The sequence below is a fragment of the Monodelphis domestica genome, chromosome 1, assembly GCF_027887165.1.
Source record: "Monodelphis domestica isolate mMonDom1 chromosome 1, mMonDom1.pri, whole genome shotgun sequence".
NCBI lineage: Eukaryota > Metazoa > Chordata > Mammalia > Didelphimorphia > Didelphidae > Monodelphis > Monodelphis domestica.
This window is the reverse complement of record NC_077227.1, coordinates 432,687,683-432,700,778: the sequence shown is the minus strand read 5'-3', so window position 1 is coordinate 432,700,778 and position 13,096 is coordinate 432,687,683. Positions and strand designations below refer to the sequence as shown.

General features: G+C 37.9%; 1 protein-coding gene across 2 annotated transcripts in view; it reads left to right on the top strand.

The window, feature by feature from the left end:
- The first annotated feature begins 1,191 nt into the window (after positions 1-1,191).
- The window catches only part of LSM14A (LSM14A mRNA processing body assembly factor), a 53,588-nt gene continuing 41,683 nt past the window's right edge, over positions 1,192-13,096 (top strand). The window contains exon 1 of one of the 2 annotated variants that reach the window (XM_001362307.5): positions 1,192-1,623. In XM_001362307.5, coding sequence (XP_001362344.1) covers positions 1,503-1,623 — 121 coding nt within the window. In that variant the 5' untranslated portion in view covers positions 1,192-1,502. The remainder of the gene's footprint in view (positions 1,624-13,096) is intronic. The other variant, XM_007474757.3, reaches the window with a different exon arrangement.

Below are 13,096 nucleotides of genomic sequence, written 5' to 3'. Positions count from 1 at the left end.
TCACCTTCAAATCCTTTTATTTTCTGGCAAGCTGATCAATTTTGCTTTTCCCCAAATTTGTTGAGTCTGAACCTTTGCAAAATGTTTCCCCACGGCAATGCTTAGTTCCCGTATCTCAACATCTTAGAATCTTTGGCTTTCTTCAAACCTGGGTTCTATAACCCATAAAGGCTCCCTACCTTGTCTAAATAATCCTCTACATGATTACAGGTTTTATTTCCCGAAGAAGACAAAAGCTTCTAGAGGGTAACCTGACAGGTAGTCCCTTTTTGGTTTTTCCCCTGCCCTCTAGTATAATGAAAGCACACCGTAGACATTTAATAAATACGTGAATCAAATGTCCGGTGTGAACACAGGCAAATCATTTCTCATCTATCCCAAGTCTGTTTCCTCATTTCTAAAACAAAGGTCTCTTCCAGTTCTAAATCCTACCAATCAAGCCATTGAATGAAACATGCACTGCACACAAGCTTACATTCTACTAGGCGGAAAAGAGCACAACATGTACATAAGTATATTCCAAAACGCACGGTAATTTCTTTTTTTGAGAGCAGGCACTGGCAGCTGAGAGTCCAGACAAGGCTTCAAGAATATTCCATCATTCCCTCCTGCCCTCCAAAAAAGGTTTCTAGGAGACGCTGGAGAAGAAAAAAGTATACTCCATACATGGAATACTGCCAGTGCAACGATAAGGAGATGGGGGATGAGAAGTGTGAGAAACAGCAAGAAAGCTAGTTTGACTAGGTCGTAGAACCCGTGAAGGGGAATAATGCATAAATGGGTAAGAACGGTGGGTTGGGGGACACGTGACGAAATGTACTGGTTACCCCCGGTTTAGAACCGAAATCAAATGTTTAAGAAGAGCGTTCTTCCATTCTCCCCGAAATGGGCCCCCGAGGAGCTGCCGGCCAAACGGAGATTTGTGCCCCACCGGGAATGTGCTCGCTAGGATCACAGGCTGCCCAGAAATAGGAAGAGAAGCAGCGCGGTGCGGGGCCCCAGTAGCTCCATTTACCGTAACGCATTTCCGGGGCCCGGAGCTAACAGGCTTTTAAGCTCCCAGCTAAAGAAGTAAGTCAGCTTCCCTTTCACCAACCGGTTGCTGCGATCACCCACAGTAGAGTCCAACCCGAAGATATCTCGCGAGACACAACGGGATTGCTTCCTCCCGGCATCCTTCTCGGCTACCGCCGCCGCCGCCGTCGCCGCCGCTACCGCCGCCGCGGCTTCTGGGAGGGGGAAGGGAAGGTACTTGACTGGTTGAAGGGGGCGGGGGAGTGATCGAGCGAGCGGAGCGGGGCGAGCGGAGCGGAGGGCGGCCATGTTGGGAGAGAGACGGCTGCAGTAGACGGCAGAGCGGGCCAGAGCCGAGGCCAGGGAGGCCAGGGAGGCCAGCTCGTCTTGGGACGGAGCTGGAGGTGGGAGCGGGAGCAGCGGCAGCGGATCGACCTCTCTAAGGATCCTGCCCGGGCTCCGGGGGCGGCGGGGGCCGGGGCGGCGCCATGAGCGGGGGGACCCCCTACATCGGCAGTAAGATCAGCCTCATTTCCAAGGCGGAGATCCGCTACGAGGGCATCCTCTATACCATCGACACGGAGAACTCCACTGTGGCCCTCGCCAAAGGTACGGCTGGGGCCGAGGACAGCGGGCGGACAAGATTGGCGTCCCCGTAGGGGAGGTGGGAGGACGGGAGGACGCCGCGCTCTGGTCGGGCCCATCAGGGTCGCTGCTCCGACCTCTGGGCGGGGAGCCGGCCTGCCTTCCTTCTCCTCCCGCCGCCGCCGCCCCCGCCCGGGCTTCTGGGGTTATTGATTGCATGGGGGCCTCCTCACCGGCGGCCTCACCCACACAATGTGACGCCCACTTGGGGGTTACCGCGCAGGTTCGAGTCCGCGAAAGCAGCGGCGGGCTCCGGAGTTGCCTTTGAGCTCCCTCCCATCCCCCGAGTCTGGCAAGGCCTAGGCATAAAAGCCACTCTTTGAAACATTGAAATTGCAGGAGGTCAGCGTGGTCGAGCTACTTACTGAGAAAGAGTCACTAAAAACAGTCAAAGATGATCCCCAAGGCCCTTTTCAAGCTCAAAAATTATGCTATACTGCCCTGCTGAAATCGAAAAACAAAAGCTAGGGCATTTTTAAAGAATTTCCCCCCCAATTTTGACCTTTATTTTTTACAGCCTTAATAATAGTTATAGATTCTTGTGTCGTTGTTTAGAAAGAATTAGAAATATTTCAGCGTACGAAATTTTAAGAAAGTATGTGCCAAGATTTAGTGTGTACCTTGTAAGTTAAAGGGTCTAGAAAGACTATAAATAACACATTAAGCTGCAACTTGTTTGAAAAGTAATATTTATCTGCTACACCAGAATAGTTCCAAAAGCTTATGCAATGACCCATTTAGGGTGTGTATTAAACGTACTACTCTGATCGAGACTGGAGTTCAGCTTGCTCTTGGAGTCCATTTCACTGCTTTGGAAGAGAAAAGACTTTGAAACATTGAAAGAGAGTTTGAGTCTAAGAAGAATGTTGGAAAAGCAGATCTGAATAGACAGTGTAGTGGTAATGTAGATCTTTGTGAAGCCTTCTGATGAAAAAGGGGAAGTTTTGAGCTGGAATATATATGAGACTTGTCCTACTGGTAGCGTTTAGCATTGCCACAGGATGTCTGTTTTTTGTTTCCTTTCACATGTTTTTGCTCCCTAGACTGGAAGAAAGAAATAAAGAGAATAAATCTAATCATGTCTTTTGACATAGACACTCACAAACTACTCAAAAGTAATGGTATTGCAAACTGAAAAGAACAGCTTGGTGTGCTCTTGGGAAGCAAGTAGGGATGACTCTTAAAGTTTTGTCTCAGATTCTTTTGGGGGAAAGGGAAGGGATAATTGAGATTGTGAAGATAGATCAAAGTTTTTTTGTTTGTTTTTTGCCAATTTGTCTGATGTAGTCAGCTTCTAATGGAATGTGCACTTAGAGTTGCAGAAGCCAAACAAAATTTCCAATTTCAGCAGAACTCCCCCTTAATTAAAACTTTCTATTTTACACTGATCAAAGGGGGGGAAAATAGAATAAAAAGAAGAAGAAATAGAATTAAAAATACTTTAGTGAACTTCCTTTTTTAGAACACCTCTGTATGACATTGTTAAGGAGTAAGGATAACTGTCAGATTGTCTTGTAATGAGAGATTTAAACTTTATGTCATTGTGTATAATTGGCACAGTTTGACACTGTATATTATAATCAAATTCATAGTGTAGAGTGCTTTTTTATGACAAAGCTATACTGTTCGGTCTTGTACTTTTGTTCTTAAGTTGGTGTTTTAAAGCCATTCTCTTTAAAAAAATAAATTCCTTCCAAGAGCAAAAGTAGTACAAGAAATAGAAAAGTGTCATAAAACTTTCTAGTTAAAACATTGCATCATTAAAACAATTTTCTCAAAAGGGCTTCCAGGAAAATAATACTTAACTACTTTGAGTGGAGTTTGTTTAATAATGATTAGAAAGCAGGATACCAGGAACTCTTATTTTGGTTTAACCATGGTATACTTGTTGCTTCTTTGGGGATACTGCTGACCTGACACAAATTTGTCTTGTTTTTACTCTTTGAGTGTTTGGAATCCTAATATATTTATAAGTTTTATATTCATGCATTTTCTATACATTTTCATAGTTGAGATACCAATTGAAAAATAATTCCAAATTGGAATCAAACTCAAGCTTTGGCGGTTTTTGAAAAATACTGTGTCCACTTTCTTTCTTATCACTAAAGGTCTATTAAAACAAATGAAATAAACAATGCAAATTTACCTGATTTCACTATCAACAACTATTCATCTTTTCTCTATTCTGGACACCCACCAAAGATTACTCATGAGGATGAGTCTGATTTTAAAGCTTGATCCTAACTTCTTCGATTTGTGCCAAAATTACATTCTTGTCACAACCCACATTTTCCCTGGACCAGCATTACTCTTAAATTGACTTCTAAGCTGCCTAAAATATGGTTCTGTGCTTTATCTAAAGTTAAGATACATTTTATGTTTTTTTTGTTAGCAACTTTATGTACTTAGAACCCTACCCACACATAATTTCTTCTTTGTATCTTAAGTATTTCAATGCTTACTGTTGTTCCACAGTTAAAAAATTATATTGTCACATGTACTTATGATTCTGCATAAGAACTTTGTAATAGAAATTCATCTATCTCACATGTATCACTGGAAGTAGTGAGAATATGTATTAGAGGTTTTTGCCTTTATTTAAGAAAACAAGTTTTTGTCAGCTTTGAAAAAAAATTAATTTGTTGCAGTTGTTTCATGCAATAATATAGAAATTAATACTATTATTTAGCAAAAAAACACTTGTAGATAGCTACATATTTTTAGCCTAATGCCTTTTTTGTTTTCCTGTTTTAATACATCTGATTTTAATAATATATTTAGTTTGCTTGAAATTTGGAAATTTCACAGAAGAGTTGGAAGGCACCTCAGTTCATATAGTTCATAGTAGTGGAACATGAATCCCTTCTCCACCATACCAGATGAGATAATCCAGCCTTTGCATGAAAATCGCCAGAAAAGAGAAACTTATTATCTCTTTGGCCAGCTCATTCTACCCTTTAGTTAGTGCCAAATGCCAGAAAATTTTTCCTAAAATCAATCCCAAGTCTGCCTCTTTGCAGCTTCCACATAGTTTTGCCCTCCAGGGCACAAATCAATCTTCTTACGTGACATCCTTCCATATATCTGAAGATAGTTTTTAAAAAATAGATGAGAAAAGTTGTGATTTTTTTTTTGTCATGTAAAATTTCAACAAAATTATATTGATCATTATTAACATACAGTACAATATAATTTCAGTTAAGACTTCAGATTTGTTACTGAGTGACTTACTAAATTGTCATTCAGTCCATCAAAATTACTAGCATTCATTAAGTATCTCTCATCTGCTAGGTCCTGTGCTTAATAATGGAGATACTGTGACCAAAAAAAAAATAAGTCTCTGCATTTTGAATAAGTAAGGGGTTCTATGAAGTGAAGGTGAGAAGGGAGTACATTCCTGTTAAAGGGGTTAGACAGTGCAGAGGTTGAGAGAGTTGAATGTAAGAAGAAAAGACAGAAGGCAATTTGCCCTTAGAGTAAAAGGAACGGGAGGAATATATATATATTATGAAACTAAAGTTTCTGTTAGTTTCAGGACAGGACAACAGACCTATCATCCCTATTTGATCCTATAAGTGATGGCTATTAGTTATAGTTAATATCACCTGTGGAGTTATCCCCCTTGTAATAAGCTAACGATCTTATATCTTTTTGTTTCTTTAAATATTTTCTTAGAATCAACTGTCTCCATGTTAATGTGTATTACAAAGTTTGGTTCTGTTTAGTTTTAGGTGGCCTAATTAGATTTTTATTTAGAGTTTATATTTGTTAAGATGTGTTTTATTTCTTATGGTGCCCTCCCCATTTTTTTTTTTGCCATTGTAATGGGAGCACAGAGTTGGGGTTGCAGCTCATCTATAGCAGAGAAAGAAATGAACTTGGTTGTTTTTTTCCCTTCAACAAATTCACCTCATATAAGTAAAGATTTCCAAGCTATTAGAAAATGAGAACATTTTAACTTGGCAGATTTGTATCAGGCTTTTTTTTTTTACTTAGATACAAAGGGAAGCATTTTATACTACCTAAATGTGAACTATCTTTAACATTTTCAGGATCCATGATTTCATTGGTATAGGGGCTTCCTTTACTGCCTTGGATCACAACCCTACAATGCCATAGTAGGCAACATTCATACATTGCTTTGAAAGAGGAGGAAAAAAAAGCATCATCTGTAGGTACCCAACCTTCTGGTGATAAATATCTCCTGTCCCTCAGATGGCAGGAATAAAGCCATCCCCCCAATAAGTACTTGTGCTCCTTTGGCATACATAGCCCTTGAAAATCCAGGGTCAACTCCCTGTCATACTGAGGCATCAAAGGACTTCTTTGATGTTTTCAGTTCAGAATACTTACCCCCAAAGGATCTACTGGGTAGATGATACTTGTTACCCATATAAAAGAAATGTCACCCTAGATTTCACATACTAGGACATCTGCAAAACTAAAATCAAAATGAACTAAATAAGTAATTTTCTATTACTTATAAACAGATATGTAATATCTCAGTGACAGCCCAGAAAACTTCATTAATAGTCACATCCTTTTCATTTGATAGGTGATTTGTAGGTTTTCAGACAATAGAAATTATTTTAATAATGTAGAGAATGGGAGGGGGAGAGACAGAGATAGACCCAGACCATATTGGGCTTTTAAATTTTAACTTAAGACATAAGTGCCTTTTTAAAATTTTTATTTTTCTGAATTTAACAAATACTGGAACAAGTACATCTCAGTGTACAAAGTTGAACAGGAAAGGAAAATTATATGTGAAATTGCAAATTTATTGCATACCAGCTTGCTTTTTTTTAAGCATGTATGGTATTAAATTTAACATGATACTTTCAAAGGCTTCCAGATGCTTTTTTTTTTAATCCATAGCTAGATAAGATTTAAAATTTCAAGAATTTTTATCCAGGATACATGATTTTATGAATATGAGTATTCCTTCCAGTGATGAATACTGCAACCTCTTCTCATTAATAAGAATTCTTTTTGAATTGATGGGGCTGAAAAAATGTGCTTAATACCCAGCTTGCTCAAAACTTGCTTCTCCAAACTTAGCTAGACTGGTACTCAGATAGTTGTGAGGTCTGGTTTCTGCCCTGGTAGAACCTACTGAATTTTGTCAGTTTTTAGCCTAAGTACACTCTTCCTGACCCTCTGATATTGGAGAAGGCCTTTCATTAGAGAACATGTGTCATAGGAGTAGTAAAAATGGTAGTAGTGTTCATATTACTGAGGTGATCATGTGAAGCTTATGATCCTATATATAATTTTAAGGTTTATAAAAACCATTATTCAGTCCTCAAAACAATATTGTGAGTTTGGAACCAGAAGTAATCCTCATTATACAGATGAGGAAATGGAGTGTCTGAGATGCTGTAAGTTCATTATTACCTGGCTAATAAGCTTTGTAGGAAGCCATCAGTTTAGATCTCTTCTAGCTCCAAGCCCCACACAATTTCCACACTCTCAGTTGCTACAACCTTAATATTTAGTCAAGGAAATTCAAGATAAAGTGAAAAGATGTCTTATGTTGTTTGTGACTGACTATAAAATTGTCTTACTGTTTTATTTACTTATTATCCTTCTAAGTTTTTAATCCTCTAAATTAAAGTTTTGTGAAAGAGTTTTAACACATACACTGATGTTGCCTGGAAGTTTTTTTAAACAGTAATCTTCCCTTTATCAGTGACAGATCATCTGTTCCAACTATGACTTTGTATGAAGGCTGAGCATGGATGGGACATAGTTATATTAAATATCCCCAGTCATAGAGTAATAGTATTGGAAAACATTTCCTGCAAGCATTGTAAATGGTGGGGGATGTTAATCATTAGCACCTAAGTGGGTTTTAAAGATGAGACCACCTGTTTAGTTAAAACAACTTCAAGCTGCCAAGTAAAGAACCTAGTCCAAAACATTTTTGTAGTAGTTTGAAGTATTTAAATGGGCAAAGCTAGTTCCATTCATTCTTACCCTGATGCATTAGTGACATTATTTTGGGTATTATAGGATACTGTTTCATGGAAAAATAAAAGGTAATGGTAGCCAGGTTTCACAGGAGATAAAGTGCACAAATGATCTGAAGTCTAGAAAGATAGGAGTTGAAGTCCAGCCTCAAATACACACTGGGTGAACCTAAGCAAAGTCTCTGGTCTGTCTACTTTAATCTCATGTAAAATAGGGACGATAGTGATAATAATAGCGTATTTATATAGTGTTTTAAGATGTGAAAAGTATTATACAAGTAATAATCTCATTTTTATTTTCACAACAATCTTGAGATAGTTTCTATTTCTCTTCCTCATTTTACAGATGAAGAAACTGAGGTGGACAGAAATAGGTTAAGTGATTTGCCCAGGGTCACAGAGCTAGTAAGTGTGTAAAGTCAAATTTGAATACAGGTCCTCCTGATTTCAGGTTCAAAGCTCTCTATTCATTGAGCCATCTTTACAACCTACCTCCTAGGGCTGTTGTGAAAATAAAGTAAGATGAAAGTTGAAGACCTTAAAATGCAAACTGGTATTATTAAAATAAGAATGATTCATTGTGGAGAAAACATACTAAAAAACAATTTGCTTTCAAAATTATCAGTCCTCAAAATCAAGACATTTGTGACAATTTAAATATGTTGCCTGTAAGGTTGCTTAAGCAATCCATCCTCCTTATCATTGATAATGATGTAATTTTAGAACTGAAAGAGGACTTAAAGATCATTTAATTCACCTGTGGCTTCATTTTACAGGTGTGGAAACCTCCCCTCAGAGGGGAAGAGGCTTGCTTACAGTCACATAGTAATTTAGTTTCAGAGATGGAACTGGAAACCAGATTTTAAAGAAAAGGTGGTAGTTTGTTTGTTTGTTTTGTTTTGTTTTCCTTTAAAAACTATGTAGGTATATAACCCAAATTGAATTGCTTGCCAGTTCTAGGAGGAAGAAGGGAGACTATTTGGATCATATAACTTCCAAAAACTTATGTGAAAATTTGTTACTCTATGTAATTGGTAAAAATAAAATAAATTAAAAATATGTAGGGGACAGCAAAGTGGCTCAGTGTATTGAAAGCCAGGCCCAGAAACAGGAGGACCTGGGTTCAAATGTGACCTTGGACATTTCATAGCTGCATGACCCCTGGGCAAGTCACTTAACTCCCATTACTTAGCCCAGTGATGGCAAACCTATGGCATGGGTGCCAAAGATGGCACATAGCTCTCTGTGGGCACTCAGCCACCCCTACCCTTACTCCACCCCCAAAGTTAATTACTGGAAAGGGAGAGGAACTCAGGAGGAGGTGCTCCCCTCCTCCTCTTTACCATGCCTGATGACATTTTTTCACATCACCCATCCCTCTCCCCAGTAGTCCAGTGGGAGTGCATAGGGGGAAGGTGGATGGCTCACCAGCAGCAGAGCTAGAGGGGAGGGGAGTGCTTGGGCCACTCCCCTCCCCCTCTCTACACTCACTGAGGACATTTCTCACTTCATCCACCCTCCCTTGTTGGGGGTGTTTGATCTGGGGGTGGGGGCAGTGCCCTGCTCTCTGTCTCTAAAAGGTTTATATATATGTACATACTGCTATTTCTTTTATGCCCCCTTAATTTCCAAATTTCTCTCCCTGAGCCAAAGAAGTGACTTTAATAACAAAGGAAAAAAGGCAATTCTAACATAGCATCTCTAACCTGCAGTATTTCTTCCCCTATAGTATTCTTAAGCCAATTCCTATCCAGCAAGCCAATTGTTAAAATTTCAATGTGAGCATTAAACTTTGGAAATTGTCAAAATGTAACAGATTGGGGCTTAATTTATTGTTTTGTTGATTGTCTAGACTCCTGTTTGCAAAGATGTGACACACATGCCCCGCCCAGTGTGCCAGAGGGGGCTGCTCCCCTTCCCCTCTCTATTGCACCAGAGGACATTTTTTGCATGTCCTGCCCCTTCACCCAACAGTCCAATGTGAGCACTTCCCCCTGCTCTCTAGGTAATGTGGACCAGTGAAGAGGGGGCTGCACACAGGTCACTTGAAGGTACAGTTTGGGTATTCGATCTGTACTAGTCTAGATTTAAAGTGTTTGGAGAAGATTTTAAAGTATATCATGTACACATTGTTTTCCCCTGAAGAGCCAATTGTTAAACATCTATTAGCACACCCTTTCCCATAGTCTCCAACTAAGGTAAGGAGATGCATTCATATATCCTTTCTTCTGGACCAAATTTGGGCTTTATAATTATACAGCATTCTTTTTTGGTTTTGTTCTTTCCGTTTACATTGTTCTTGTGTATCTTGTTTTTCTGGTTTTTCATACTTCATTTTAAATAAATTTGCATGTTTTACTATGCTCTGAATTCTTTATATTCATACGTCACAATTTGCTTAACATTCCCTAATCAATGGATATCTACTTTCTGTTTTTTTGTTTTGTTTTGTTGCTACTGCCAAAAGTAGTATGGAACTTTTATTTTTGTCTTTGATCTTTTGGCATATATTCCTAAACAGTGGAATCTTTGGATCAAAAAATTATGGAAGTGCCAACTAGATAGCACAGTGGATAGAGTGCTAAGCCTGGAGGTAGGACCTGAGTTCAAATGTGGCCTCATATACTTCCTAGCTATGTGACCCTGGGCAAACCACTTAACCTAGTTGCCTAGCCTTTCTTGTTTTCTGCCTTGGAACTAATACTTATAGATAATGGGGTATTTTTGTTTGTTTTTGCTTACTTGTTTTTTAAATAAGTATGGGCAACTTAGAATATTTCTTAATATAATTTGAAGTTTCTTTCTAGATAGGTTTGACTAGTTTATAGATCCCTTACTGTGTATTTTGATAACCCCACCAGAATTGTTCAAAAGGGCCAAAATCTTTTAAGGAAAATAGTAAAATTAGGAAAAATTGGAGTATAGCACTTCCAACAGAAAAAGAAGTATGACTTTTAGCTAGTCACTGAATCTTTGTAGGATTGTTTCCTGATTTGTGAAATAGAAATAAATACCTGATGTGCCTAAACAAATGAAATTGGACCACATGACATCTCCCTGCTTAAAATATATATGATTCCATGCTAGTATACATCAAAGGTTTGAATTTCTAGTTTTATCCCTTCAGTATAAACTTTGAACTCTTCTAAAGATAATGCTTTAACAAACAAAATTTTTACAATAGAAAAATACAAGTAAGTTATTGACCACTAGTATGTATCAAAGCTCATAAGAAACACCCCTGGGGGAAAAATTAAAATTACTTTTAAGATATAATTTCCTATGGCTACTTGACTCAGTGGCACTTACCATCAGCCCCACTGATGTAGCTTTTTAATGTTTTATTGAGAGGCATCATGGTGTAATGAGTCAGAAAAGTATAATGGAAAATACTGAACTTGAAATTAGGAGAATCTTGGGTTCATGGCCTGCTTCTAATATTTATTATTAACTAGGCGATTATAAGTAAAAGTCTTTCAGACTCAGTTTCCTTTTCTGTATGCTTTTAAGGGTCATTTGTGTGTGAAGTTATTTGCAAGCCTTAAAGTACCATATAAAGTTTAGCTGTTATCATTCTTAAAGCTTCTTAATTCCCCCTAATCCCCTCCTCTTCCCCCAAACTCAAAACTAGAAAACTTGTGAAGATTTAATTCACTCTGAAATTAAGTAAGAGAAAACATTTTTGAAATTATCCTTGAGCTTCAGTAGTATCCAGGCACTGTTTTGTTTTTACACTACTAGAATCATTATGTCTAAATCATATAAAGGCAAAATTGTATAATGAATAGAAGACCAACCTCAAAGTTAGAAAGACCTAAATTGAAGTCCTGCCCATTTTTTGACAAGTTACTTTCTAATATAATTGTAGATTGATCTAGGGAGTTTTCCCATAGTGGTTTTTATAACATTACAATTTGAAGCCATAAACAAATAAATAATTAGCAAGGAGATCTCTAACTTTAGAAGCAGTGATAACAATTTTTGCTCAACTTTTTCAAGAAAAAATGGAAACTCAATATGGTTCTAGGCTTCATTTTTCAGTGCTCAATAGACATTTATATAGTATTTATGCCATTGTTGGAATAACAAACAGCCTAATAGAATTCAAGCAGAAAAAAAATACTATAAATCAACTCTGCCTCCTTTTATCCAGTCTTTACTGGGAACTTTGTTTTAAAAAGGTAGATGTGTGGTGGAGGAGACAGGATAAGGCTGCTCACCTTCTTTAATCTTTAAGGCTTGCGTACTGACATCCTACCATTGCTTGATTGTTACTAGGCAGTGTTTCTATACTCTTGGCACCAGCTGCCTTAGGGTAGCTTGATGTTCTTGTGATACTTTATTTCTGCTAACTGACTTAGGAACTAAGATCTTGAAATATAAGGAAAAGTTGTAGGAAGTTAGTGTAGGCTCTGACTTCAGCTTCTTCTGTAATAAGTGTAAGGTTACTGAAAATTAGGATCCTATAAGAGCTTTCTTATTGTCCAGTAATTTTATCCATAGGAAACTTTGAACCAGAATTCCTAGAAAAACTGTTCACCATTCTGATAGGATAACCTTCAGCTAGGACCAAAAGTAAGAAAGAAATTTTAAGAGATGGTGAAAAATTGATAGAATTTTGAAAGATGGAAGTGAGAAGGAACCTTCCCTATTGGACTGAAGTAGAGACTTCAGCTTTGTATTTGACTCTTTCAAAATAAGAGTGTAACTGGTAGCAACTAATTTGAATTTGTTCCGTAGTGGGTCTCTGCCACATTCCTGAATGAACATGTGTATTTGACTATATTTTTTTTCTGAAACATTAATATAGTTAAACAAATTTAATCTCTTTGGCAAAGTGGTCTTTGAGAGGTGTACATGCAATAGAAGACAAATATTTATTGTATACTCTATGTAAGAGCACTGGACTAAGGTGCAAAGTATAGATAAGATACAATCTTAGAAAAAGATCCTATTGTCTAAGAGAGGAATACATTGCAAATATAGAGAGCTCTAATACATAAAATTACACTAGAGAATTACAAAATAAAGGGTTTTGTGAGGTTTGAGGATAAAATTTTTACTAAGTATGGAGATCAGAAAATGTTTCATGAAAGAAGTGGCATTTGAGTTGGGTTTTAAAAAATGGTTATAAATTCAGCATGTAACTATATAAAGATTTTTGAAATGGGATGTACACATGTTGGGGGAGGGGGTTGAGGTATTTTATCAGGTCACTGAAATTCTTTGTATCATATTCTGTGTATCAGTATTCTCCTGACTCTGCCATTTCCTCATGCTATCTTCTGACTCTTCAACTTCCTAACTAAACTCGTTTCTAGAAAGTGTTGAAGGTAGTGTAGGGGTAAGTGGATAGAGTACTGGACTTAAAATTTGGAAGAACTGTCATAATTCCACTTGAGCACTTATTAGTTGTGTATGACCTCTGACTTCAGTTAGCATAAAATCATGAAGTTGGACAGGAT